This window comes from Grammomys surdaster, unplaced genomic scaffold (assembly GCF_004785775.1).
Source record: "Grammomys surdaster isolate TR1022 unplaced genomic scaffold, NIH_TR_1.0 126271, whole genome shotgun sequence".
Lineage (NCBI taxonomy): Eukaryota > Metazoa > Chordata > Mammalia > Rodentia > Muridae > Grammomys > Grammomys surdaster.
Genome location: NW_021621071.1, coordinates 5,373,739 through 5,400,899, shown reverse-complemented (window position 1 = coordinate 5,400,899; position 27,161 = coordinate 5,373,739). Strand labels below are relative to the sequence as shown.

The 27,161-nt window shown below is 43.0% G+C and overlaps 1 protein-coding gene across 3 annotated transcripts in view; it reads left to right on the top strand.

The window, feature by feature from the left end:
- Positions 1-866: 866 nt before the first annotated feature.
- Positions 867-27,161, top strand: part of Lgr5 (leucine rich repeat containing G protein-coupled receptor 5) — a 122,059-nt gene continuing 95,764 nt past the window's right edge. For all 3 annotated transcript variants that reach the window (XM_028759089.1, XM_028759091.1, XM_028759090.1), the window contains exon 1: positions 867-1,078. In XM_028759089.1, the coding sequence (XP_028614922.1) occupies positions 867-1,078 (212 nt within the window). The remainder of the gene's footprint in view (positions 1,079-27,161) is intronic.

The following is a 27,161-nucleotide window of genomic DNA, read 5'->3' as shown; positions in this document are numbered from 1 at the left end:
GGAGAACCCTGGAGTACCGGCTTACTAGTTTTATTTGTTTAGCGATTTCTTTGAGGCTTTGATAATAGAGCAAGAGGGAGCCAGACAGCGCCCTGATGGAAGGATCAAAAAGGCCACCCATCTTCCCGGGGGACTTCTGCTCTCGTTCTGTGATGCCAATCTTTCCGATTAGATTTTGGTCCTTTTTAAAAGCACTGCATGCATCCCCTAGGCTATCTGAGATGAACGAGAGAAAGCCTGTGTTATCTATCTTTCAGTCTCTATCCCCTTAGGTTGTTTTGAAGCAGGCCCCCCTTAGCTCTCACATCTCAGTCGCGGGTACCCAGGAACTGTAGAGGGTGGGTGCAGGTGGGGGTCCCCTGCCGAGCCCGGGACCCTGGGTGCTGGAACCCACCCCTTGGAAGCGCTCAGCACTCGCCAAGACCTCAGGCTGCCAGCAGCCGCGCAGCCGGGTCCAGGGCAGAGAGACGGATGGTGGGAGGGAGGAGGGAAAGCGAGGCCGGGCTCGGGGGTGCCTGGAAAGCAGGGCTGCGCTGACGTCACTGGGCGCGCAATTTGGCTGGAGTGCTTTAAAAAAGGAGCGTGCGAGCGGAGATGCTGCTGCACACAGCTCAGACCGCCTGCAGCAGCAACAACGCTCACCGCCACTGCGGCGACTCCAGAGAGAGGGCTCCCGAGGCCGGCGGGACCACGGTTCTCTGCGCCGTCCCCACGGAGCTACGACCCGGCAGACGCCCACTGGGATTGCAGACGCCTGCTGAGCTACAGAAGCCGGCGGAGAAGAGCCCGGAGCGCCTCGGTTCTGCATCAGTCCCCGGAGCTGCCCTCTACAGGATTCCGGCTCGCCGCTCCCAGCCTCGGGCACCATGGACACCTCCCGCGTCCGCATGCTCCTCTCGTTGCTGGCGCTGCTGCAGCTGGTGGCCGCCGGCAGCCCACCAGGACCGGACGCGATGCCGCGGGGCTGCCCATCACACTGTCACTGTGAGCTGGATGGCAGGATGCTGCTCAGGGTGGACTGCTCCGACCTGGGGCTCTCGGAGCTGCCCTCCAACCTCAGCGTCTTCACCTCCTACCTGTAAGTGACCCCCGCCTCGCTGCGGGTACCAGACTAAAGGGGGTGTTGTGGGGTAGGTGGGAAACCTAGTCTGGGGCTCCCGGGCGCACGCCTGCTCTGGAGGGGGCAGGCGAGTTTGCCAAGGGCATCCTGACGAGACCTGTTTCGGCCTCCAGAGAAAGGCACGTGTCTCTGACAGAGCAGCGCCTGGCTTTCTGTACCCTGGGAGAAGCAGCTTGAAGCGCACCGGGCACCGAGCTAGTGCGCAGGCTGCTTTCCAGTGCAGCGCCTGGCAGGTCGCAGGACCAGTCCCTCCTAGTGTGCGCACTTGTGTGCCGAGTGGGGGTTTGTGCTCAGGAACCTGGAACCCAAGGGCAGGCTGCCCTACTGCTCACAGGCGCGACCTCTGCGACGCGGGGCTGAAAAACTTTCCCTGCAAGAGAAACACAACTTCTTCTAGCCCCCGGGGGTTCTGCTCTGCATCCCCCCCCCCACCCCACCCCAGCCCCACCCCTAGCTCTGGAGTGTGGTGAAATCTCTTTTCTTCTTCTTCTTTTTTTCTTCTCTTTTCTTTTTTTAAACAAAGTGATTAAAATGTGGCAACCACAAACCCCGATTAGAGCTGCCAGAACGTTATCTTTACCTTTGGCTGGCCGAACCGCCCTTTGAAGTGCCGCGGGCCACATTGTAATCTTTAACCATCTCCTCCCCCGCGGCTGCAAAGGGAAGTGGGCTGAAGGCAGCCGGGCGGGTAAACAGGGGCGCCGCAGACATCCAAAGGGGGACCTGGAGCATTCTATCAGCCCCTGGGAATCGTCCCAGCTTTTCTGCCCCTGCTACCGTGTCCAAATCCCCGACCGTGGAAACGAGGCTGCGGTTCCTTTATAATGTGGTCTCTGAGAAGCCAGCCCAGCCAGGAGGGTGACAGGTGGTAGGGTAGATGAGGTGACTCAGAAGCGACTCATCTCTGTGGGACCGAGATAAGTACTCCTCCCAACTCTCCTTCTAATCTGAAGCTCGGTTCCTTGGGGCCCAGAGACTAGGGTCGAGGCCACCTTGGAGTAACCCGATCTCCTATGAGGTGAAATTTGTGGTCTTTAATTTTTTAATTTTTTTTTTTTAATCAAGACATTTCGCCGAGCCCATCCCAAACCCTGTGTTCCCAGTTTCGGCTTTCTCTGATGTACCTTGGCAGGGGTTGGCTGAAATGATTGTGAGTTCTTTTTTTTCCCCTCTGGTTAAGGAGTTTTGAGGGAAGAAACACCAGGCTTACACAATGTTGCCCTGCTAGGCAGTGAGTGTTTTTCTCTGGAGACAATGAGCAACAGAAAATATCATGCAACCTGTTTTGATATTGCGACTCAAGAAAGAGACCAGACTCCTGGGTTTCCGTGTTGGACACCTCCGTGTTCCGTGAAACTATTCAAGTTACTTTTGTTTACCTGGATAGAACATAATTTTTCACCACCAGGTTTCTCTTCAGTTGAACTCATTACATGCTGTGATAATTTTTTTAGGGATGGATTTCTGCTCTGTGAAAGAAGCATTCTCTCAGAATTTACATTTCCTTTCGAACAGCTGTCTTACCACAGACTTCAGCACGCTTCCCTTTCCCCCAGTCTCCCTAGTTTAACCGCTAACCTCAGTAATTCGAGGGATAATGTGTTCTCCAGTTTGTTTCTGAGATCAGCTTGATGATTTCTCTTTTAGGGACTACGCTATTCTCCCCCCACCCCGCCCCCAACCCTGCGGAAATTTGACTATAGACAAGTGCAATGAGCAGCCCCTCATACACATTGCAAGGATATCATATAACATATTACAAAATATGCAAACAAGTTGACGAAGTGTCGGGTTTACTTTTCTTTTCCTCCCACGTGAAGGAATGAACATTTGTTGGGCTTATGTTACTAAAAGCCTAAAATTCTTTTTTTTTTTTACGTGATTTCCCATATACCTCAGATGTATCTAATTGCATCCTGCCTTCTCAGAAGTTACTGCCACTGCTCTCTGTCCCTCGCTATAGACAACCTCTGGAAGTTAAGATTCAATTAGGAAGGGCATTGTCGTATTCGCATGCTATTTGATAACATTCTGCACCGTGTCTAAGGAAAAGGGCTCTCTGTGCCTTCTGTAACATTAAACTCGGAGTGTCTGTGAACACTGGTGGGCTCCTCTCAGGGCTCACAGTTCTGGAGAGGTGAGGACCGAATATAGCAAGCTGTCCTGTGAAGAACCTGCCTGACATTCCGAACAGTGATTCCTGATTTTTTCTTCTTCTTCTTCTGGGTACAAAATGCCAGGAGCCATGGTGGCATGCCCTTTCCCCTGGGCTGAAGAGTTGGGTTTTGTGTTTGACAACTCAAGGGGCTTCTCTGCAGACTTAGGAGTAAACGATGCCCTCTTTTGGTTCCCCCTAGTATTACCTGAATATTTCTGGGGTCGGATGTCAATCCCTAAACCCAGTGGTTCTCAACCTTCCTAACGCTGCGCCCCTTTAATACAGTTCATCATGTTGTGGTGACCCCACCACCACCACAAAATGATTTTTGCTGCCACTTCATAACTGCAATTTTGCCACTGTTAGGAATCGTAGTGCAAATTCTTTTGGAGACAGAGGTTTGCCAGTGGGGTCGCGACCCACTGGTTGAGAACCACTGAAAACGGGGCCTTTTTATTTACTCATATTTGCGTAAATAATCATGTGGTTTCTTGATTTTTTTTTCTTGTTTTAAGAAGTACATTTTTTTTGAAACATTTGAATGGAGCATTAAAAATTATGATTTCACCACCCTGGTGCATAGTAGTGATTGAGTGCACCAAGATACACAGGCGAATGGCCTCGAAAACTTGTCATTTGCTGTTTGCAGTAGGGTATCGCCTCCATTTAGTCAAAACGGTATCTCCCAACCCCTCTGAAGTAAAAGGACAAGTATTTTATTTTGGTTTTTTGTTTTGTTTTACAAACAGATTATATACCAAGTTCCAGCTGTAAACACTTGCCAGGTAGATTAGCCACAATCTGATAGCTGGCTAATAAGCATCAGAGGTAAAGGTTTCCTGTCCCTCTTCATACGAGGCATGAACAGTATGCATTGTTTTATAACCTCTCTTCCCAGAGAACGTAAACCCAAAGGCAGCCTCTACAGTCACATGAAGCCTGCATTCTTCCCCAGTAACTTATAGCTGGACCACTGAACATCCTCGAAAACTGGAAATTTCTCCTTCAGCTCTTTCTCTCCTCCCTCTTCTCTCCCTACCTCACCCACTCCCGTTGCTTACGGTCCAGTAAGGTTCGCGCTGCAGGAAATAAGGCACACACAGAAGTTAAAGAAGAAAGTGGACAACCATTGTGTGAGCGGTCAGAGGCAAAGTGGGTCTGGCACCTAATCTTAAGCTGAGTTATTTTAGTCCATCCAATGAGGCCATTTTCAAACAGGGTCGTAAAAGTAGACTTTTGCATGCTAGTTTATGTTTCCATCATCTAGTTAGCGTGGTACCCAGGTAGCCTAATATAGTTACTTGCTTTCCCATATAGTCCACTATATGGAAATCCATGGAAAATAGCTATTTTACTTTTAATGAGAACTAAGCTTTTCCTTGTAGATGCTTAGCAGCAGGAACATTGCAACCCCTTGCAATCATAGGCTGTAGGGACACAGTGAATCAAAAGGACCTTTATATTTATGTGATTTGGTTGTTTTCCCATATGGTATTTTGAAGCAAAGCTTAATTCTATACATGATTAATAAAAATCGGTGTTATTAAGAATGAATCAGAAAATCTCAGCTATATCATGTATGACTCCGGACGTTTACACATTTTAAACACTTAAGATGCAGATTCAAAGTTAAGTTTTTGTTAAAAAGTTCTAGAACCTTCTTCAAAAATCAGACATTTCTGGTTCTCGTCAGACAGAGACAAGCATTTTAAGCAAAAGAAAATGTTTGTCCTTTAGAAATGGTGCCAAAGGCTTGGTAGGTGTGTCCTACAATTTAGACCAATTGCAGAATGTGTGCTGTTTGTTTTGGCATGTGCATTATTTATATTTTGTTTAAAGGAGAATATGCATAACTTCTCTGCATTGGAATGAAGTTCTGTCTTCCTCAGGATTGGGGGGTTGGGAGTCCAGTAGAGATTATGTTATGGGAGCAACTATTGATGCTGATTGGCTAAATTAGTTGAAATAATTTATAAATGATGAGTTATGATTCAGACAATTTAATAACATAAATTTGGAACAAATATGTTACAGATTATATATTATGCCCAATGTGTATGTACAGAGTCTGTGAATGTGTACATAGAACAACATGGTCTTTGGATTCTTTTCTCGTTCTGTCTACATTTTCTTCTAACTAAAGGGGAACTGAGGATGCAACCATCATAAATGCTAGGAGATGAATGAAGAAATAAGATCTCAATGGTAGCAGTCACACTTGAATAAGCCTAAGGAAGTTGAGAAACACAAAATTTGTATAGAACTTCACATAACTCAGTTTTTTATTTAAGCTAATCGGTTGCTTTTTAATTTCCAAAGCATAGAACTGCCTAAGGCATAAAAATAACATTGAGTAAGCAATTCCATAAAGCCAGCAAAGTTAAATATGTTACATACTATTGGTAGTTTTCAAACTGATACCTAATTTATATTATCTTAATAAAATATTCTATTTTTATTACTAAATAATTGTTAACAACTATTAATAATATCTTAGTAATAAATAGTGAATGTTCATATTCTACCAAATTGAAGTACTTAAGCAATTTTAACAATACATGTAACTATGCTTCCAGTAAGCCTAACTCACATGCGATAGGACATAAACAAAAGGCTGTAGTAAATTCTATTTGAGCAATTATGTTACGTTTTATTTTGTTCACGTACTTGTACAAATGCAGGATAGAGCCAAATGTCACATTTCCATGTAAACATCTTCTCTTCCCTCTAGTTGATATTTCTGATAAATTGAGGTCTTCACAAGGAGGCAAATTCTTTCCAATATTCAATTTTCTCACACCCACGACAATGTTTCCCGTGTAGGGCCCTGTTTTGTAGCGGGGAGATGACTCAGACAAGGGCTAAAGCCTCACTGATGAATTTCAGACGGCACAAAACAAGCTGCTTATCTCGCACCGTTGCCGTTTAACTTCGTACATCTGCCTGTGAGTTCCACTCCCCACGCCACTCTGTCGGTCCCACCTCTATCAGCTTCAAGTCACTATTTTCTTTAACATTGTTTGCTCTAATGGGATGCCCCCATTTCACCTGGGAAACTCAGTATCGAGGGAAAGGGAGTCCACAAGTTATGATATACAACTTGTTACTAAACGCTTCGTAGTTCAGTTAATTTTGTTATCCATAAGCTACTAGTAGGAAGTGGGTCCTTTCTTGAAACGTAGTTTCTCCCATCTCTCCCAGTTAATGTTTCTGTCACATTGGTTGAGCCTTATTTGAAAGTAGATGAAGAACAAGAGTTGTTTGACTTATGAAATGGAATAGCATTACCTACTGAGCTCACTGTAGACTCTCAATGCTGTTAATACCAGTGGAGGGACTGTTTAAAACATGCTTCCTCTGTAGGAGTACTTCTTCATGCTCTATGTATTCTGTCCTCAAAACTGTGTACCTAGAATGGAAGACACTGAGACATACTGTGAGTATACACAAAGGAATCAACCCAGGATGGCGAATGTATACCCCTTAAGCAAATGGGAACACTCCAGGATGTGATTTCATGACTTCTCCTCTTCAGTATAGACTCTTTATTTGGCTGCAAGCTCTTGAAGGGGAGGAAGTTTTCTACTTCATATCTAAGGCTCACATCAATGCTTGGCTTTTAATCGATGTTCAACAAATATTTGCGATGTTGAACTTAACATAATTGGCTGCATTCGCTGCTGGAATCCCCATGACAAAAAAAAAAGGAAGAAAATAGAGAGTAGAATAAAAGTATGTGTGATGATTGCCCGGTCCCATTTGAAATATAATTAAATTAAAGACAGCTTACAGGATGTAACAAATTATTTATTTTAACACATAAGAGAATTATCATATCCAGATTACTTTACTGCTTTAATAAAAATAATTGAAATTTACCCTATCCTCCTGAGTGCTAGACACATTGATGAATCTCTGACTTAAATATCCCATAACCGCCTTATGATATAAATACTATTCATGACATGAAGGTCTGTAAGTTTATTCAAGGCCATTTTCTCAATAAATCCAAGAAAACCAGTTCTTCATGTCTAGTTTTGACCCGTGATGACTCTGCACACTTTTCTTTCCAGGAAGATAATAAATGAAACTCTCGTATCAGAAGTGTCCCTTCAAGGACTTCCCGAGCAGGTGCAATTTTTCATTTTCCCTAAAATGAGCATTCTGGTGTATAGTTTAGGGCCACTGTCATAAACTGAAGTGGTACATGTCCATTTCCTCACTACTTCAGAAAGCTTTTTCTTGCTTCCTAGTCAGAGTAAGCTGCAGTAGTTGGAGACTGGTAAAGACTGATAAATTGGTGGGTGAGCTTGCAGGCAAGATTGACGTGTTTGTTTCCTTGTTTCTGTGGCTGCATCTATGTGTTGGGTAAAGTAGCTGTGTTCATTGAAATTATTCATCTGGTGAGCGTTAGAGACCTTCGTTAACAGGTGAGTGTTTTTATCCTCAAAATAAGTAAGAGGAGTGGGGGTGGGGGTCACAAAGGAGCCATGATGGGTTTCCATGCTGATTCACAACAGAGAGCTATTTCTCTAACACAGACTACAGAAGTGTGATTATGCAGTTTAGCGAGATCAGTGTGATGTGGTCTTGGAGCCCAGCAGAATCCTGGTAGATCAGAGAAAATCTCCTCCTTAAGTCCTAAAACCTTTCCTGAAGTTCATGTTTAGCTTCCTTGGGCTTTCAATTCATTTGCTTTTGCAAACCTGACATACATGAATAATTTGTGGTTATAACGTCAACATGGGAAAAATTAAGTGGAAAAAAAAAACCTCAGTATAAATTACATTCGGTATAAAAGCACCCCCATCAAATTTCTGTTTGGAGATTTTAGGGTACATCTAGGGTCTCTAAGAATGCTTCTCTTATGCCTTAAATCTGTAATTAACTTAACATTGCTTATTTAAAAAGATATAGCAATCACTAATTTCCAAGTATCTCACCTCTTATTTGCGCCTGCTTTATCCCTCTTCCCTTCAGAAGAAATCTTGGTCCATCAGCAGCCATGAGGAAATTGATCTCATGTGCACACTACACACCCCCTAACGTACCAATAAGCAGTCCTTCCCTTTGTGCTACTTGCTTGGCAGAAATGATACATAGGGTCCTTGACAGGACATGGCAGTGACGGGGCGACCCTTTTAGAGGAGAGACGGAGGTGCTGTCTGTCTGAAGGAACCTGCAGTTCAATTCAGAAGCTGAAATGCAGAACACAGTCGGCCTGGCAAAGGGAGCCCCGCTCCAGCTGAGAAGGCGTGCTCTGAGCTGACCTTCTCTTCAGCCTGCCAGCCAAGATTAACCTTCCCTCAAGTGGATCCTTGTTAGCCCAGCCTTTCCCCCTCTGCTGCTCATCTTTCACAACTGGAAGCCAAGTGTTGCAAACCATTACTCAATTTTGCAGCCAAATTCCTTTGTTTCCCCCCCCACACCCGCTTCCATCTCTCCCTCCCAGCACACACGCGCGCACACACACACACACTCACTCACACTCGCTCACACTTGTGGTGAGTAGCATTGGTAATGTATCTTTCTAAAGTTTACACTGAGCAGAGGCTCTTAAGAATTTTTACATTAAAAAACTGTACATACGTTTGTCTCCTTTCTTCTCTTCCCAAAACCTTGGCTAAACAGGGCAGGGTTGCCTATTTGCTTTGATCAAAAAGCCCCAAAAGTGTATTTCTCAGGAAAGTAGAAAACCACTCATGATCTCAAGTGGAAAAAATATAAGGAATTTGCTGGATTTTTAACCTTAGTCCATAACAAAGATATTATTTTAAAGTTGGTCGGTTAATGTGGGCTGTGTTAAGACTTTTATTGTGCCGTCTTTGGGTTCACTCGGTGTTATTTTAATGAGTTTATTGGTTCAGCACACAAAACACAACCACATGGTGCCTGAAATTTTTAGGTAATAAATTTTCTTATGAGGCATTTGCTTGGAAGAATTCTGTTATGTAATCAATTGATCTTTAACTCTGTGGACACACACACACAAAAAAAATAACTGTCCTGTTTCTATACAGAGGTCATAAAGAATACTTGAAATATTACAAAAGCCAAATGGAAGGTTTTTGTCGAAAGAACTGTATTTGTTAGTCATCCTTTATATATAGGACATCATAGAAACATCCACTTCACGGGGTTTGATTAACTTTTAGCATAAACTTGCAACTGTCTAGTAGAGTCTGAGACAAGAAATCTTCATTTTCTCTTCATATTCCCTGACATTAGGGGTTCCTGAGCCAACACGCCTACAGTTGGCAACAGGCCTTCTCTACAGTTGTTAGACTGTCAAGTGCCCTTCAGAATAAAGCTGTGTAAAAGATGGCAACAGAGGAGAAATGGCTTGGCTGAGGAAATAGGCTATGAAAACTGACAGACCTGGGATTCTCTGAGTGAGCGGATTCTACCAGACAACTGTCCTTGGGCAGTACACCCCTTTATCCTTCTCCACCCCTTACTTATGGATGATGACAAACAAGGACAAGAAGACCACGCCATCCTTACCTGTGTCATCTGTTCTCCACCACTGGCCTTCAGATTACATAGGCAGAGAGAAAAGTCCTTAGGATTAGAATATCAACAATGGGGCCCTATGATTCTACCTTGGTGACACTTCATGCCTTATTCTCTCTAGAGCGACCTTACATCTTCCACCACCCTTGTGCGAGCAGCTGTCATTCTCTGGGGCTCTGTGCAACAGAACACAGGGAAAAGTTCACGTTCTTTCAAGCTCAGATAGCAGAAGGAAATCCTAGTTAAGCCCGATTCTCCCAGGATGTAAGCGTATCTTCCTTTGGAGAACTCAAAAGTTTTAGCAATATGATTAACCAGCAGCAATCCCCCTTCCAAGTACAGCTGCTGGCCTTCTAGCAAAACATCCGCTTCCCTGGGGTCTTACCACTGTGAGAAGTGGTAGGTGGATACCGTCTGGTCCCCAATGACTATTACATAGGAATTTGAAGCTTTGTTTGCATTAGTTGTAGAAATAGCTCAGGACAAAAATATTGGGAAGGAGCAGCTCACATTGGTAGATTTATGGTAATTATTTTTTAAAAAAACCAATGAAGAGCTCAAAGTAACAGCTAACTATACTTATGAAAACTTCTATTAAAAACTAAGAAGGGCGGGTAGCAAGACAGCTAAGCTAGTAATAATGCTTGCCACGAAGCCTGACCACCTTTCATCCCTAGGACTCATACAGTGGAAGGAGAGAACTGACTCTACAGACATACTGCACAGCCCCTCCCCTAATCAATCAATCAATACGTGTTTGCATTTTTAATTTTTTTTTAAAATTTCAATTCTTTTAACTTTTAAATTAAAAAAAAGTTAAAGTTCTGAAGAAAATATTTGATCTGCAAATTATAAGGCTTACAAAGCTGTGTACCCGAGGTCAAATCATGTAGCCCAGAGTTACAGTGTGGTCATTAGAACGTTACCTTCTCCACCAAGGGAACTGGATTTAAGTCACTGTGATGATCTGTAGAGGATTTTGATGAGGCAAAAGCCATATTGACCCCTGGAACTTAAAACAGGAAGGACATAGAAAGCCAGCAATGTCATTTTACATACAACAAGATCTATATTCAGAAGAAGCAAAGCATGTCCCCCACAGTAGACAGCTGGCAAAGATGGACCCAGAACCCAGGTCCACTGAAAACCTCACACCAGTGTGCCTTTTCTTGACCCCTTTGCTCGAATTATCAAATGAAATCTGAACCCTCAGTCCCCTGGGCCAGAAGCCGAGGGTCATATTGCTCATCTCCTATGATATGTGTCTGGATCTAAGTGGATGACTGAATTTTAACATCATCGGATTTCAGTTGACTGTAGAAGCAACAAAAATATCCCAATGCTGTGTTTAAAAAAAAAAAAAAGACCTGTACGGCAAAATAAAAATAAAAGAAAGTTACTCGGATTTAGTCTAAAGAACGCATGTATCCAAAACGTTGCATTTGCAATAGTTAAATATGTTTGTGAGGATTCTCAGTATGCTTGTAACCTTGGCTTGACCAGATGTTTCTTGTCACCTGTTATCTTTCCCCCCTCAGCGTGGACCTTGCGTCTCTGTCAGGTCTTCTCAATTTTTGGCCCATAAACCAATGACATTACTCAAGTCCATCAGCGCCAAGCCATTGCACCAGGCCTTGTCAATGGGAGCTACAAACGGAGGTTCCTGTGGTCCATCCTTCTTTGCTCCTCTCTCTGCCTTTTGCCAACCTTGATGCTTGGCTGGGTGGCCAGATACAGGCTGTGGTACTCACTCCTCTTGGTAACTGTGAGGTACCTTTTGTCCAGCAGCAGGTGCCCCCTGTTCTCTTGACCTCTTCATACCTACACAGTATTAGAAACTGCATTTGAAAAGCATCTCCTCGCTCCCACATGTCGGTGCCTGGGCCACCTCAAGAGGGCACGATTTGGGGACACTGCAGAGAAAGGGTACTGCTTTCTCTTGGGAAGTCAAGCCCTGTTCCCCTAAGCCATTGGTTCCCAACCTTCCTAATGGGACACATCTTAATATGGTTCCTTGTGTGGTGGTGAACCCCCAACCATAAAATTATTTTTGTTGCTACTTAACTGTAATTTCGCTAGTTATGAGTTGTAATGTAAATATCCGTGTTTTTCTGATGGGCTTAGGTGACCCCTGTAAAAGAAAAGGGTCAGTTGACCCTGGGAGTCTTGATCCACAGGTTGAGAACCACTGCCATAAACCCTATACAAGACTTGGTCTAGACTTAAGGTATAAGGTGCCTTTTTTCCCTTTGCCACAAAATAAATGTAAAACAAAGAATGGACTTGCTGATACAAGGTCTGATGAAACCTTTTGCAGGGCTGGCAAACAGGTTCTTTGGCAGGTTACATTGTATCTCAGTCTTTCTTCTGAAGCCTGGACGTCACAACAGCTCCCTTATGGAGTTGTTGTGAAGACTGGCAAAAAAGCGTTCACACAAAGCCCTTGGTGTAGCATCTCACACCGAAGCAGCCATTACATCGGTGTTTCTCAACCTGTGGATCGCAGCCCTCACAAACGTTCTGCATGGATTTATTTTACAAGTCATAAGAGTAATAAAATCACAGTTATGACGTGGCAACGAAATAACTATGATTTGGGGTCACCACAACTCGAGGCACTGTATTAAAGGGTCGCAGTACCAGGAAGGCTGAGAACCGCCACCTTAGATACCAGATGCTATTTTTTTTGTTTCGGACACTACAGTGATCACACTCCATCGCCTCTTCTTTTTACTCCCTAAAATACTTAAGCCATTTGACCTGAAACTTTTTTATACAAATGCAATTTTCATTAATTATAATCTTTAAAAAGGAGAGATAGTGGAGTCCCCAGTAGGTAAAGAGAGGCAAGGAAAAGAAGCAAGAAAAGGCAACTTCAAATGAATTGGATATCGCCGGCATCTGTTAGAAAAGAAAATATCCTTTCATCTCTTATCCATTGTATCAAACAAATAAAAGGCTCTGTGTTTTGAATGACGTTTTCTATTTACACGTAGGTGTACAGGTGTTGCAAAAAGTCTCCAGGAGAGTTGACAGCTCTGTGAGTGTTTTACCTCAGAGCGTGAGCTGAGGGCCGGGTATTGCAGATTCACCCACACGTGTGTTAATGAATGGATGCTCGGCAGAATCCTGGTTCCTCTGCAACAGAGACAATTCTGTCCATCCAAGCCAGGAAAATTCATCCAGCAGGTCTAAACTGAGGGCAGGAAAGCTTCTATGTTCCTACACAGAAAAGGAGATCTTAGCTTCCGAGTGGCAGAAGACACTTATGCAGGAAGGTTCATTTTTATCATTTCAAAAGCGAAGCAAAAGAACTTTCAGCCACGCCTTTGTTACTTGGTAGCCAGAAGCACTAGCTAGAGAAAGGGATTGTGTCTGCCTAACTTCTGCAAACAGCTTACATTGTCACCAGAGCAAAGGAGAACAGAAGATAGCAGAATCTAATCCATTCCAAGGGACGAACTAGAAAAAGAGCTACCTGACTAAAGAAAGTTCCCCAGGAGGAGGGGTAAGAAGAAAGTGACAGCCAGAGGAAATGGTGACAGACTTAAACAGTGAAAGGAATTCTGAGGTGTGCTGATGGTCAAGAGTAACAGCTGAGAGGGGGCTGCTGAGCTAGGACCCAAGCAACCCCTCTGTTAGGGAAGTGCTTCATTTGTGGGGCACTGGGTCATTCTTGGGATGGCTAGGCACCAGTCAAAATATCTATCTATCTATCTATCTATCTATCTATCTATCTATCTACATATCTATCTACCTACCTATCTATCTATATCTTTCTCTGTCTCTCTGTCTCTGTCTCTGTGTGTGTGTATGTGTGTGTATGTATGTGTCTGGTTTTTTTTCTGTCTCTGTGTGTATGTGTCTGTTTCTTTCTCTGTCTCTGCCTCTGCCTCTCTCTCTGTGTGTGTGTGTGTGTGTGTGTGTGTGTGCGCGCACGTGTAACAGAGACACAAAGGAAGACTCATTTACACATGCAACAAAGAAACAGAAATGCGCATTTAGGAAAAAAAAATAAATGAAGGTGCTCTGTGTCTAAGATACTAAAGCACTCGGCATGCTCCAAGGAGCTGGAAAATAACACTGTGATGCATCAAAACTCCAAACAAATATGGAGAACTGTGGATTAAATGCCCTGGTCTGACGTCTCACCACATGTGCTAAGAGGAACTAATACAACAGTCTCAAAGCTCGTACCACACAATAAGCCAATAAATCAGAATCTTGGGGTGGAGGGTGAGGAAGGAAGGAAATGCCAAAATGTCTTTTAGCTCTGTCAGCTTGTCAGCCAAGTTTGAAGACCACTGGTCTAAGCTAGGTGCAGTAACCCATGCCTGTAATCTTAGGTCTTGGGGAGAAGGGGCTAAAGTAAAAGGATCTCAAGTTCAAGTCCAGTTTGGTTCTGTAATGAGAACAAAAAATAAAAAACAGATAGAAAAGCAGAAATCAAAATTAATGTTGGGCGTCTGTACATGTCACCCAAGTTAACCTGTGAGCTTGTTTCAGCCTAAAGAAGTGGTGGGTACTTGGTTTAGAAAGACAACTTCAATGTATCTTTTGTCATTGTTTTATTTGTTCGGTTGTTGTTGTTGTTGTTTTGAGACAGTGTTTCTCTGTGTAGTCCTGGCTGTCCTAGAACTCACTCTGTAGACCAGCAAAGAGATCCACCTGCCTCTGCCTCTACCGTACTAGCATTAAAGATGTGCCACCCAGTTTAGTCAGTCAATGTATCTTTTAAAGGGCATTTCCCTTGGGAATCTCAATAGACAAAAACAAATGAAGACAATATCTATTTTATAGAAACGAGAGGAGGAGTTTTAAAAGAAAGAAGATCTAGCTGGCCCATCAATCAAGCTCAGGCTCTCTAGGCCCTGGACTTCCTCCGTCTCAGCTTTTGCGCATGTGCAGTAAGAGACCGGAGCCCAGCTCTGAATGATCCTCATTTGAGGAGTCTGTCAGTCTGACATTTGAGGGGCTAGCAGCACCGTGGGTGTAGTCAGATTACAGAGAACAGGAGGATTCTGCACAGGCACGCCCCTCCTGTTTCTTCAGTTAAGCCAGCCGCAGGGTCTCCTCTCCTGCAATGAGCTGTACTTAAAATGACTTTATTTGTTTTACAGTTTAGAGGCACCCCCCCCCAGGTAGCTTTGGGGGCCCCTTCATTTCATTAACATTAAATCAACAAGGTGACCTTCTTTCTCCTTCTCTCTAGCAGGATTAACGGATTTGGGCTTGATTTGTGCATCTAGGAGCTAAACCTCTTGCTGAGAAAGCTAGCAGGCTTGACTAATTCCCAGAAGTGCTAACTTCATAAACTCACTTTAAGCTTAAGATTAAAGATAATGACTTCACAGTGCTACATGTGGCTGAATGATCTTCACGACGTATCAAAAATCATATAAAGAGACACACTACTTAATAAAATAACATTGTAGTCTGTATATGAATTTTAGGCTTGGGAGAAGACTGTGCACGTTAAAAGAGACCCTCCTAAACACTGCAAGGGAATTAGATTATAGACTTATACCTATAAAAGAATGCTGACAGTTATATTTTAAGCAGAAAAAAAATTTACGATTAGATTACCATAAATACGCTAATAGAATATGCAGTGGTGTGAGGCTATGACATGGTAGATTTCTGAATGTAATTTTTTTCTCTCAGAAGCAAATCTACTATTTGAGACCAGATCATGTCTATAAAGAATCCTTACATGACTTCATACTTTTTAAATTCCAGGCAGTCTTAAATTAAATTCAGAGAACTCTGTATATAAAGAAGGAGACAAGGGAGAAAAAAAATACAATATTTCCAGACCATCTGACAAGACTACAAGAAAAGCTTTTGATCAAAGAGCCTTAAGTACACTTTACTGGTGTGACAAACAACATTTTTATCCCTTTATTAGATTTATTTTTCTTCTGAAAACTGCAGTGGCCAGGGCATGGTTTGTGAAAGAAAACTGGCAGGGTTGTGTGCTTTGATTCCTAATTAACACCTTCAGTCTCAAAAGAGAACCAACAGAAATACCATAAAATGTTACAGCTGCATTGTGATTCCGCTTGGTTGGTTTGTTAAAAGTCGGCTGGGCATTGGCGGCTGCAATAAAGAGAAAACTCAATGGATGTTTTGTATTGTGCCTACTGAAGTGGAAGAAGGCAACCATTTTATTTTTCAAATGGGCAGCTGCAGAGGGAGGGTTTAAATGGAGCTAAGTATAAGATTTACTGTTAATTTATAGTAAATAAATAAGAAAAATTCAACTAACTCTCCAGTCTTTACAGCCACATAGCAGAAAGGTTGTGGATGAAAAAACAAATTGAAGGATAAGATTCTTGAAATCTCTTAGCAACTAATTTGGGGAGAAATCCATCAAATAAGGAATGGCAATTTTTTTTTAAGAATATCAAAATACGCTTTTTTGAAAAAGGCAAGCAAGCCAAAGCTTTAGAGACTGGCCATTCCACTTGAAACGGTAAAGATATATCTTTCCTGTCATTGGTAATACAACTCCCTCACCCCACTTTGCTGAATCCCTAAAATTTGTTCAGACGGGAACCAAATAAGATTCTGTACACCCCCACCTCACTTATTTTAGAGAGCATGGAGTTGAATTTTGCCTTGGGTAGGGGAATAAAGGAAGCATTTAACTCTCTGGTCAGATAAATCTCACTCACATTCAAAAATGCAATTAAGGAAATATGTAAATCTAGATGTCTCATCAACTGCTAGCTAAGGGGTTACTAGTTCTTTTTGAGCACAATGACTGAACTAAAGGACTTCACTGTCTATGTAAGAACCATTGTCCAAGCCACAGACCCAGTTGGAATCAGAGTCTGGCCTGGCCGTGGGAAATATCTACATATTTGACACAGGCCCTATTTCTGAGAGAAACGGGATGGAAGAGAAACTATGGAGATTTTTACTGTTACGTTCTAGTCAGGCCGCGATCTGCTTAATTTGCTTTGATCAAAAAGATAAACTAATTTTTCTACGGGCTGGATAAAAATAATTAGGGTGGTACTGCTTTCATGCTGTTTCGACGGGACTAAAGAGGGGTCCGAAATTGTAACGGTAGGGTCTATGTACATCTTTCTACCTCATCGGAGAGCACTGTTCATTCAAAACAGGATAGGGACACAGGAGAGCATCCCCATCTCAAAACAGCTTCGTGGGCTGCAGAACAGTCGGAAACCCAGGAATCTGCCAGACTCTAGGACAGGGTAAAAGTACCAAAGGGGATTTATAACTGGTGCCCACGTCAAGTGGCCCTGTTCTTTCTCGGGGACACCCTTACCTTTGTGTGAAGAGGTACAGTTGGTTGCTCGTCCTTAAACTGTATTGGTTGTTCCTGCATATCAGTCTGTTCTTGAAGAAAGTTGCTGGAACGGTTGGCTCCGTTCCTCTGAACCCTAAGCTGCCACTTCTCTAGTCACACAGATGTAGCCAGCTCGAGATCCTGCCGTTGTGGGTACGCTAACCTAGAATCTGAGACGGAGCTGTTGAGCTACACAGGACCCTGACTCTCAGATGTTTTCACCAGCTGCCTGGCAGTGTCTGTGCCAGCGTGCAACCTCAGCCCCCCTGCTTCCACCTCCCCCACTTCTCTGAACCCCGAACGCAAGTAGTTATTAGATAAGAAGAAGAGATTGCAGAGTATGGGATTCTATTTTGTTTCTTTCAGAGAAATCTATTTAGTGTTCCTTTTCTTGTTGATATGACCTTCATGTTACTTCCTTAACCAAACTGTTGTACTAGATATGGTATCTGTAACCCTGCTGTAAATTTAATTGCTTTTTTTTTTTTTTGGCTGCTATTCTCTTTAGATACCAAAGAGTACATTTCAGGTTGTGGTATAATAATATCACTAATAAAACAAATAGATCTTTGAAAAAGGTCGGAATTCACTAGGTTGTGATGCTATGTTTGGTTTCTCTAAAAATACATACATACATACATACATACATACATACATACATACATACATAAAATATATCTACAGAAAGCATTACTTCAGAATAATTAATTCCGAAGGAAGCTATAAGATACAGTTTCAAGACCACTATCCTACTTGTTTTTGGTAAGTTATTTCAATTTGGTTAACATTTGCTTGTATATTCCTCCTTTTTAAAGAGAAATCTGTAGCCAGCAAATATTTTAACTCCTTTAACATCGTTTTAGAACTTCTCAGTACTAGCAATGTTTGAACATGCAAATAAGACTGTTTATACTTTCTTGCCAACATCCCTAGGTCTGAAGATGCTGGCAACCAGTTACAGACCAAAGGTCTCCACAAGGCTGTGAAGAGACCTTTAATGTTGGTGACCTCATGTTCCTTCTTCTTCATTCACTCATTGCTTCACTCACAAAAATGATAATCTATTGCTGCCCTTCGGGTGTTGGATGACAAGAACCAAAGAGTGTACGATATGAACCCAACTTGTAGTGAAAGCCTACATTGAGTAATGTCCTTAAAATTTTAAGACTATGAAAGGGTTCTGATGGTGAACTGGAAGACCATAAAAGAGAACTCCACAGGGTTCTGGTGGTGAGATCATTTGAGGAAGGGAAACCTAGTCAAATCTAAGAATACACAGCTACTTATTGGTTCAATTATTCAGATAAGATGTTTGTATTACCAACTATTAGATAGTTCTAGATATTAGATATTCTAAAGCAGGAACCAAAGCAGCCAAGCATATAGAAAAGGGATTTGATCTTTAGTTTGGGTGTTAACTGAGTAATAGAGACAGGAAGACAGAAGTAGACCAAAGTGCTTGAGATTGTGTTTTGTGAAATCTTGTACCATTTGTTCAGTCTAGAATTAAGAATTGCCCCCACAGGTTCATGTTTGAAATGTGTGGCTCTCAGCTTTCACTGCTAGTTTTGGAGCTGAAGAGCTTTAAGAAATGAGGGCTGGTTAGTGAAATAGGTCACTAGGAGTGGGCTTTCCCAATCCTGGTCCCTATTTGACCTGTATAGTATGAACTAGGCTTCCCCTTGTATGCCTTTGTTGACACGATGGACTGCAACCCTGTGAAACTGTGAGCTGAAATATATCTTTCCTCCCTTGGTATGTTGGGTATTTCAGCACAATGAGGCAAAAGCAATATTAAAAATTGGTACCAGAAAAGAGGGATCCCTGCTGTGATTAAATGTAACTATGTGCCTCTTAGGTCTTTAAATTTGGTTTATAGAAGAGGAATGTGGTAGAGTTGGGAGATGCAGGCTAGACAAGTCCTAGAATGTTGTAAGAAGGAGCTTACCAATTAGGAATTTAGAAGACCAGAATGCTGGTAGAAATGTACACAGTGACGACAAGAGTCATCCGGGTTCAGATGGGAATCGCAAGGAACATCCCTGTTGCAGCCTGGCAAAGAAATTGTCTCCGTTCTACTCGTGTCCTGAAAATCTGGCAGAGGGATTTTTCAAGACAGCCTGGTACTCAGGCTGCAGAACAGAGCTGTGCTATGCTTTTAGCCAGCTTTTCAGTGAGAATCGGGAACCAAGAGGAGGGTGGGAGGCAAGACGCAAAAAGTACTGTGTGGGGGTTTCCCTGCCATAGGCAGAGCGCCATAGGCAGAGCGCCATATTAGCGCCGTCGAAGTGAAGCGATCATACTCTACACCGGAACGAGAGCAAAGGTGTTTTGAGGGCGATATCCCACCTGTTGAAGGGTGCAAAAAAGTAGAAAATCATTTGAAAGACTTTCCAAAGAGAATGCCGAAGGAGCCTCTTCTGGCAAAAGTCCACTTAGGAAAGTGGCTTCCCTGATTCAGACACTCAGAAGCCACCACGGCGGTGGTCCAACAGGGCCTGGTTACTTCTCAAGATGGTAGAGGAACCAGCATCATCATTTTACAGGTATGCAGACTGAAAGAATTACAGGGTGATGGAGTCTTATGCCAAGTTTTCGGAGAAACGCCTAGGAGGCCAGGAAGTGTGTCGGAGGGTCGGATTCCCTGGTACCCGTGAGGAGAGAGCAGGCTCTATGTGTAACTTTCAAGGAGGTCGCTTCTAAACTCGAAGCTGTTTTGTAGAAAATAACGTGTATTAGTCATTTTTTTTTGTCACTGACAAAAATACTACTATAGACAACCTAAAAGGAGGAAGGATGAACTCGACCCACAGTTTGAGAAGTTTCCATACAAGCCAGTTGTCACCATTGTTCCCGGACCATTGTTAGGCAGGACCTGATGGTGGAAGGGCATGGTGGGAAAGAGTGTCTCATCGAGTGGCAGTCAAGAGGAAGAGAGAAGGGCCAGGAACAAGGTATGTCTTTCTCATACACGTCCCAGTGACCTACTTAGCCCAGCCAGACTCCATCTCCTAACTACCACCACCTCTCAGCAGCCATATCAGGTTACAGATTCATCGAGGGATGAATCGGTTGATTCTAGTTGAATCCCGCTCATTGCTAGAAGCTATTTACCTGTCAATCAAGTCGGTAACACATGATCATGTTTTATATTTAAATCACAACACCCCGCTACCCAAGAATAGCATACAGAGGGGCGTGTCTTCCAGAAGGCCGGATCCACGTAAGCAGGGATATAGAAAGGACATTTCTCTATGGGGAGACAGTTTTCAGATTTGCCGAAAGAAGCAAAAATGATTTGAAATGAAGCATCCCAATAGACACGCACATGCACATCATACATACACATCATACATACACACACACACACACACATACACACACACCTCCTGAGAAGAAAAATGCTACAAGTATAGCGGCCAATTTGGCTAATGTTAAGACTGCTCAGTACCAGTCACAACTTCTGCCTGCTAAGGGGAGTTTTCGGGGCCTTATCAACCTGTCTTTCAAATCATGGGGCCCTTCACGGATCTCCAAGATTCTAAGGCTCTGCACTTTTCTCTTCAGTAGCCAGTAGTTAATCATATGCTTAGGAGGTACCACTTGCCCTTTCTGATCTGCCATCTGGTAATGAAAAAACATATCCAGGGCCCATTTTAGTGCAAACATTGACCTGGATTAACAAATAAGGAAACTTTACTTGTGCATGAGTGCCCAACCACACTGAAGGCACAGATGTTACGTCCCCCTAAACCAGCGGGAGGGGGGAAGAAGAATGAAACTGAGTCTCTTCCACAAGTGGCTTCCTTCCTCAGACTTACCCATCCTAGGTTCTTCCATCTTGCTTCACAGTAACTTCATTTCAAGCCATCCTTATACGCCTCCCATCTCCTGCTGTGAAGTAGTTGATTTCCTGAGCAGTACACTGGAGTCTATAGGCTGCTTTTTCTAAACCAGTGGTTCTCAGCCTTCCTGATGCTATAACCCTCGAATACAGTTCCTCCTGTTATGGTGATTCCCCTCAATTATAAAATTATTTCATCGTGACTTCATAATTATAATTTTGCTGTTATTATGAATTGCGATGTGAATATCTAATACACAGGATATCTGGTATGCAACCCCTGAAGAGATCATGAGCCACAAGCTAAAAACCACTGGTCTACCCCCTGGGCATCCAATAACCTCTGACTCTACCTCTCTCTTCTCTCATGTCTCAGAAGTGACATGCCCTGTCTCTCTTCAAATCTTATCTTACATTTGTCATTCTATTTCCCTTTAGTCTCCGGGTCCCGTAGCTTATTCCTTGTACAAACTTTTACTGAGCATGCACCACGCAAGTTGCCACGAGAGGATACAAATGAAGAAATATCTACCCGTCCTTTTGCAGAAGTTTGAAACAAAAAAAAGGTTGATGGTGACCCAACAGGGTTAAATTTGGTAGCCTGCCATGCTGCCATCAGGGATAGTATCTCTATGCCCCTTTAGTTCCTCATTGTCATCTATTCGCCATGATGTCTCGGTGCCAAGCATAGCACCTGACATAGCGGATTATATTAGTGTCTATCAAGAGACCGGCAGAGTCCCCTGTTCAAAAAAAAATGTTCTGTACTCTCCTCTGCAATTTCCTCAAACCGTTTCCCCTTTTCTTCTTTCCCTCTCTGCCAACATTCTTGAGAAGGAGGCTAGATTCAATGCCCCTGTTTCATTACCACCTCCTCACTCTTTCATCCTCTCTGAGACCAGCCTGTCACCCCACCAGCCACTCAACTGAAATCGCCCTCCTTAAAGGCCACCAGTCGTTTCCAATTGCCAAATCCAGACGGCCTTTTTTCAGCCCTCAATCTTCCAGGCTGGCTATGAGACATCAGACTCCGATGTCCATCCGTCCCTTCCCACCAGTCCTGAGCAGAGTGGGTCGAAGGTTCTGGCTCCAGATAGTACACATTTTGGAAGGTGTCAGGTCTGGGTATGGCCACAGTCCAAAAGTTCAATCTCCTTATCTGTAAAATGGGGTTAATAAAGTATGTCATTTGTGTCTGGCACACGACTAGTCTGCCTTCCGAGTCCTCTCTTTGACCCACTCTCTTTTCACCCATGCTCGCTCTGCTGCCAAACTAATTTTTCTAGAGCTGACGAGGTTACATCCCTTACACAGGGACTAGACACAACAAATGCAGAGCGCTGCTTTCAAGACCTCCACAGTCAGCCCTGAGCATGCGCAACTGCAATTCAGCAGGCGCTTTGGAACCTGAGGGTCTGACAGTCCCCTGTGTTCCTTGGTCCCTAACTAGCTGTGGCTTAATAACTGTTTGTCCATCGTCTTAGTGTATCTTCATTAGAAAAATGAAATGTTGGCTTCATCTACAGCTAAGGTGCTTAGCTCTAAATGGTATTGTTACCTTTCTAACCCTCTTTTCCCACATTTTTCCATCCAAGTTTTCTCTATTGTTCACGAAGACGGGACTGGGCCTCATTTCCATTTAACTGTTCCTCCGACTTCTCTCTTGACCTCTGGCTGAATTGGCTCCATTCCCACCTCCATGTAGGAAACTGTGCCAGACCTCCCTTACATGCTATCTATTCATCCATAGTTGGGGTACTTGTGTGCCCCACCACTGATGTCGAATATCGTCTTTTGGACCCCTAAAATTTTCTCCTCACTCTTCCCTGCCCCACCAGTTTAACCTTTACACATTGGCCAGTTGTGTCTTCCTCTGGCCAGCCTTGGCCATCCGTACCTCATTAAAGACATCCCATGCCTAAACATGATTCAATTCATCAAACCCAACATCTTTATCCAGGGCTTCATAGCACTTCCTGAAAACATTCCTGGTAATATTAGATGTCCCATCTGCCAACCAGTCTTCAGGGCAAATTCCTGACAGAGCAGCTGAGCCTGTAGGGGACTTGCTCTTTAAAGATACTGATTGTATCACTAACTAGATGAATTTATATGTTAACCTCAAATGAGCAAAAATTAAAAAAATCTCAACTTGTAGTATGTTGCAGCACATTTAGTCTCTTGACAGGTGAAGGAACTTTCCATAAATATTTCCATACATTTAAATATTTCACTCCAGTCTACTGGTTCATAATGGCAGCAAAACATCCAGGACCACTGAGGTATGTTTATCATCATATTCCTGGGTACCACCCACAGTGACTAAAAGACCTAAGCACATGTTCTTGGATGATATCACAGGGCCCAAGGTTGCTGACTGCACATTATTCTTGTTGTTGTTGTTGTTTAACAACACATAAATTGTTGGGTTTCTATATTAAGTTAGTTCTTAGATGATTTAACGGACATATTTAGTGCATTCTCTTTACTCTTCCCCTCCTCTCTTGTCTCCTCTCTCACTTCCTATCAACTAATCACATACCTGTTCGTTTCTCAGATTCATGACTTTCAGCTCAGTTTAACCAGGGCCATCTGTGTGACCATTGGATCAGGATTGCCCACTGGAACTAGTGGACAGACAACTGAAGGCAATGACTCCCCCTTTTGCTGAATCTGTGGTCAAAAAAATAGTTTCCCAGTGAGAGATGCTGGGCACGAGCCCTCCATTTTTGCTTGGCTGTTGATAGGCCCATTTGTGCAAGTCTTTGGATTATGCAGGATGCAGACAGACATCTGAGGAAGCCCAGAGTAGATTCTGATGGTCCATTTTCTTACCTAGGCTTCGACATCAGAAACATTTGAGCCGGAGGGTGCCAGACTGACACAGAGAAGGATTGAAAGAGAGAAGAGGAAAATCACACTGGGTTAAGAAAATCAGAGTTGTATCACATATACTGCAGTTATGAGTCTAGAGTAGACAGAACAGGAATAAGTTCAGAGTCCATGTAATTAAAGTGAATTTTAACAGGCTAGAGACCAGGAGGCCATTTGTGTTGTCTGAACAAGTACGTCCAATGTCTTAATTGACTCATTTAAGCAAGATTATTTAATTTTAAAATTCTGGGAATTTCACTTTTAATTTTCACTTGATTTTTTTTTATGTTTGAATTATGAACATTGGGGGTATAGCTGAATTGGTAACATGCTTGACTAACACGTACAAAGCCCTGAGTCCTATCCCAGCACCACATACACTCTGAAAAATACTCTGGAAGGAGAAGGAGAAGAATTAGAACTTCTGGTAATCCCCCAGTACCTAAGCCAGGAATCTATGAGATCCAATCAAGAAGAAGAAGAGGAGGAGGAGGAGGAAGAGGAGGAGGAGGAGGAAGAAGAAGAAGAAGAGGAGGAGGAGGAGGAGAAGGAGGAGGGGGAGGAGAAGGAGGAGGAGGAGGAGGAATGGGGGAAGGGGAGAAGGAATGTAGATTTAAAAAAAAAAAACTTTCCTGGAAACAGGTTTAGATGTGGAGATTTGAGAACAGAAAAAAAAAAAAATCTCCTATGTAGGAAGATTAGTGTGGAGGTAGGACTGGAATGGTGATGTCATTGATCTGAGATGAAGTCACATGCATGCAGTCCTACAGGGAGCGCTGAGGTTGGGGTGGCCCTCATAAGTGTCCCTTCATAGTCCATAGTGACTGTAAGTCCCTCTCTCTCCTTCCCAGAGTTTGACCTTGAGCAAGGAGATTACAGCAACCAGGACAGTCAGTCTCTCTGAGCCCCAGCTGTGGAATGAGAAATTCAGTCCTGAAAGGAGACAGCTGGACAGCAGAACATAGCATCTCCTACCTCTGCTCTAGAAGGGCTTTGTCCACAAGAGGAAGGACAGTCGTCAGGGATCACACCTCACAGGGAGCCAATGCTACTCAGGAAAAATGTTCCGCTGTCAGTAAGAGCCTTCACTGTCTCACGGTTTAATCTGCCTCCCCCACTCTCTATTTAATAGTCTCCTTAAATGTCAAAGCCTCCATCAGCCTCACGTATACGTCTGTGAGTCTCTAGTCTCACAAAAGATGGGGATGTTCCTTGACTTCCTTCCTCCACTTTTAAAAAGAAAATGCTGTATCCCAGAATTCTTCATTAGGTCACAGTATGTAGCTTCAGAACACTACTGCAGTGGCTCACCCCCATCTCCCATTCAGCCAGGTAAACTTCCTCTCTTATTGCTCTCTTTGTCCATCAGGTAGGGCCCTGTGATTTAACACCTGGAAAAGCACGCCTTTTAATTCCTTTATTAGAAACTTCCCTTGGAACACCCTCCTCGGGTAACACAAACTGACTAACTGGAAATGGGAAAACAAACAGTCTGTAGTAATCCACAGTGGAGAGGTTATCAAATGGCCACTTCCTAACACCTTGGGAGAATCTAAATAAAAATAACCTGGCACCCAGCAGCATCGAGGATGTTTTGTTGGTCTTCAGCTATTAGGTCTTAAGAGGCAGGAGTCGCACCTGTCCCATACTCCTTTGCATTGCGCAATGTCTAGCACACGGTTAGAACTCAATTGAATGAGATAATTTTTTAACCAGCACTGCACCTGGGAAGGCTGGCAGGCTGCCACCAACGAGAAGGCTGTTGTTCTTCAGTGATTCCTGTGCCTTTATGTAGAAGTAGAAAGTCATGAATTACAGCATCCAGACAGACTGCTATGAGGATTAGCCATTGAATAGAACAGTTTTTTTTTCATGTTTGTGTTTTTTTAATGAGGATAAAATATACCAGTATAATCCTACTTTACAATCTCAGTGAGAGAATGGAAGGAGCCAGGAATACTAAAGCAACTATGTTACTTCTGTATCATCGACCCTGAGAGGGCTTAACATTCCTTCATTTCATTTTAGCAAAGAGTTTCTTTCACTTAAGTGGGGTTCAAAAACATTTGACTAAACTTGCAATCATTTCTGACTGCTTGTAAATATTGGCTGACACAGAACTGAGGATGTTTTGTGGAAGTACAGTCACTCCGTGTTGACACTTTTAGATCCGATAGGAACAAGATGAAGAAATGGGTGGTAAATGTGGCAGAGTAAACTTAGAAACTGTAAACTTGTTTGGAGATTAAGGAGGTAATAGAAAAAGACATCCCACGTTGGTGAATCTCCGTGAGCACTCTTAATTTTGCAGTTGTGGGTCTCTGCAAAACAAGAAAATAGAGTCTACATTTGATTTATACTTTCCCCTGTCTGCCTTGGGATTTTGGGAGTTGTTTCTAAGAGAGAAATCTGGCAGGTTATAATGAATTGAAAAACTGAGATGCTTTCCCTTGGTTTCCAAGGTCTGGCTGTCATTCTTAGATATTCTAGATTGAAAGAAAGTAGAGTTAGGAACATAACTTTGGCTCTTTCAAGAGCTATTTATTTAGTGAAACTGGTACCGTCCTCTCCTTGGAAGCAAAATGATTGCAGCTGGCTTGAAAGTCGATCGTGAGTGATAATGAGAGTTACCGAGATATTTATTTGAGGTAGGGTCTGAATCCTTGGAGGATGATGAAGGCCAGTAAGAAAATAATGTGAATCTGTCTTTGAAAGATGAAAATAGCTACCATCTAGGATGTGCCAGATTTCACATATGTTAACTTATTTATTTCTAACATCAAACCAGTGAGGTTTGCTTCTAGTCCATAAATAACGAAATCAGAGAGTTGAGGAATTTTCCAGGATTGCAAACATAATGAACAGTGAGGAAGGAACTGAAGAGAGAACTGTCTAACTCCGAAGCTACTGCTCCCCCAAGACTCCATGAAGACTTTCCAAATGTCAACTTGGCCTTGATATTAGCTGTGATGACCATTTTAACTGTCTTCTGGAAATTTTTTGAAGTTATGTTAAATGTGGTAAGGGCAATTGTACGTTTGAGAAAGTCTTGTTCAATATTATACTGGTGAATACTTTTTACAGGAACTTTTTACATGAAGAACTGGGGGAATAATAAATGTCATATGACTCAGTCCTAAAGATATGGACTTGCTTGCTATTGTTTGCGTGTGTGTGTGTGTGTGTGTGTGTGTGTGTGAGTGTGTGTGTGAGTGTGTGTGTGAGAGTGTGTATATGTGTGAGTATGTATGAGTGTGTGTGTGTGAGTGTATGTGTGTGAGTGTGTATATGTGTGAGTGTGTGCATGTGTGTATGAGTGTGTATGTGTGAGTGT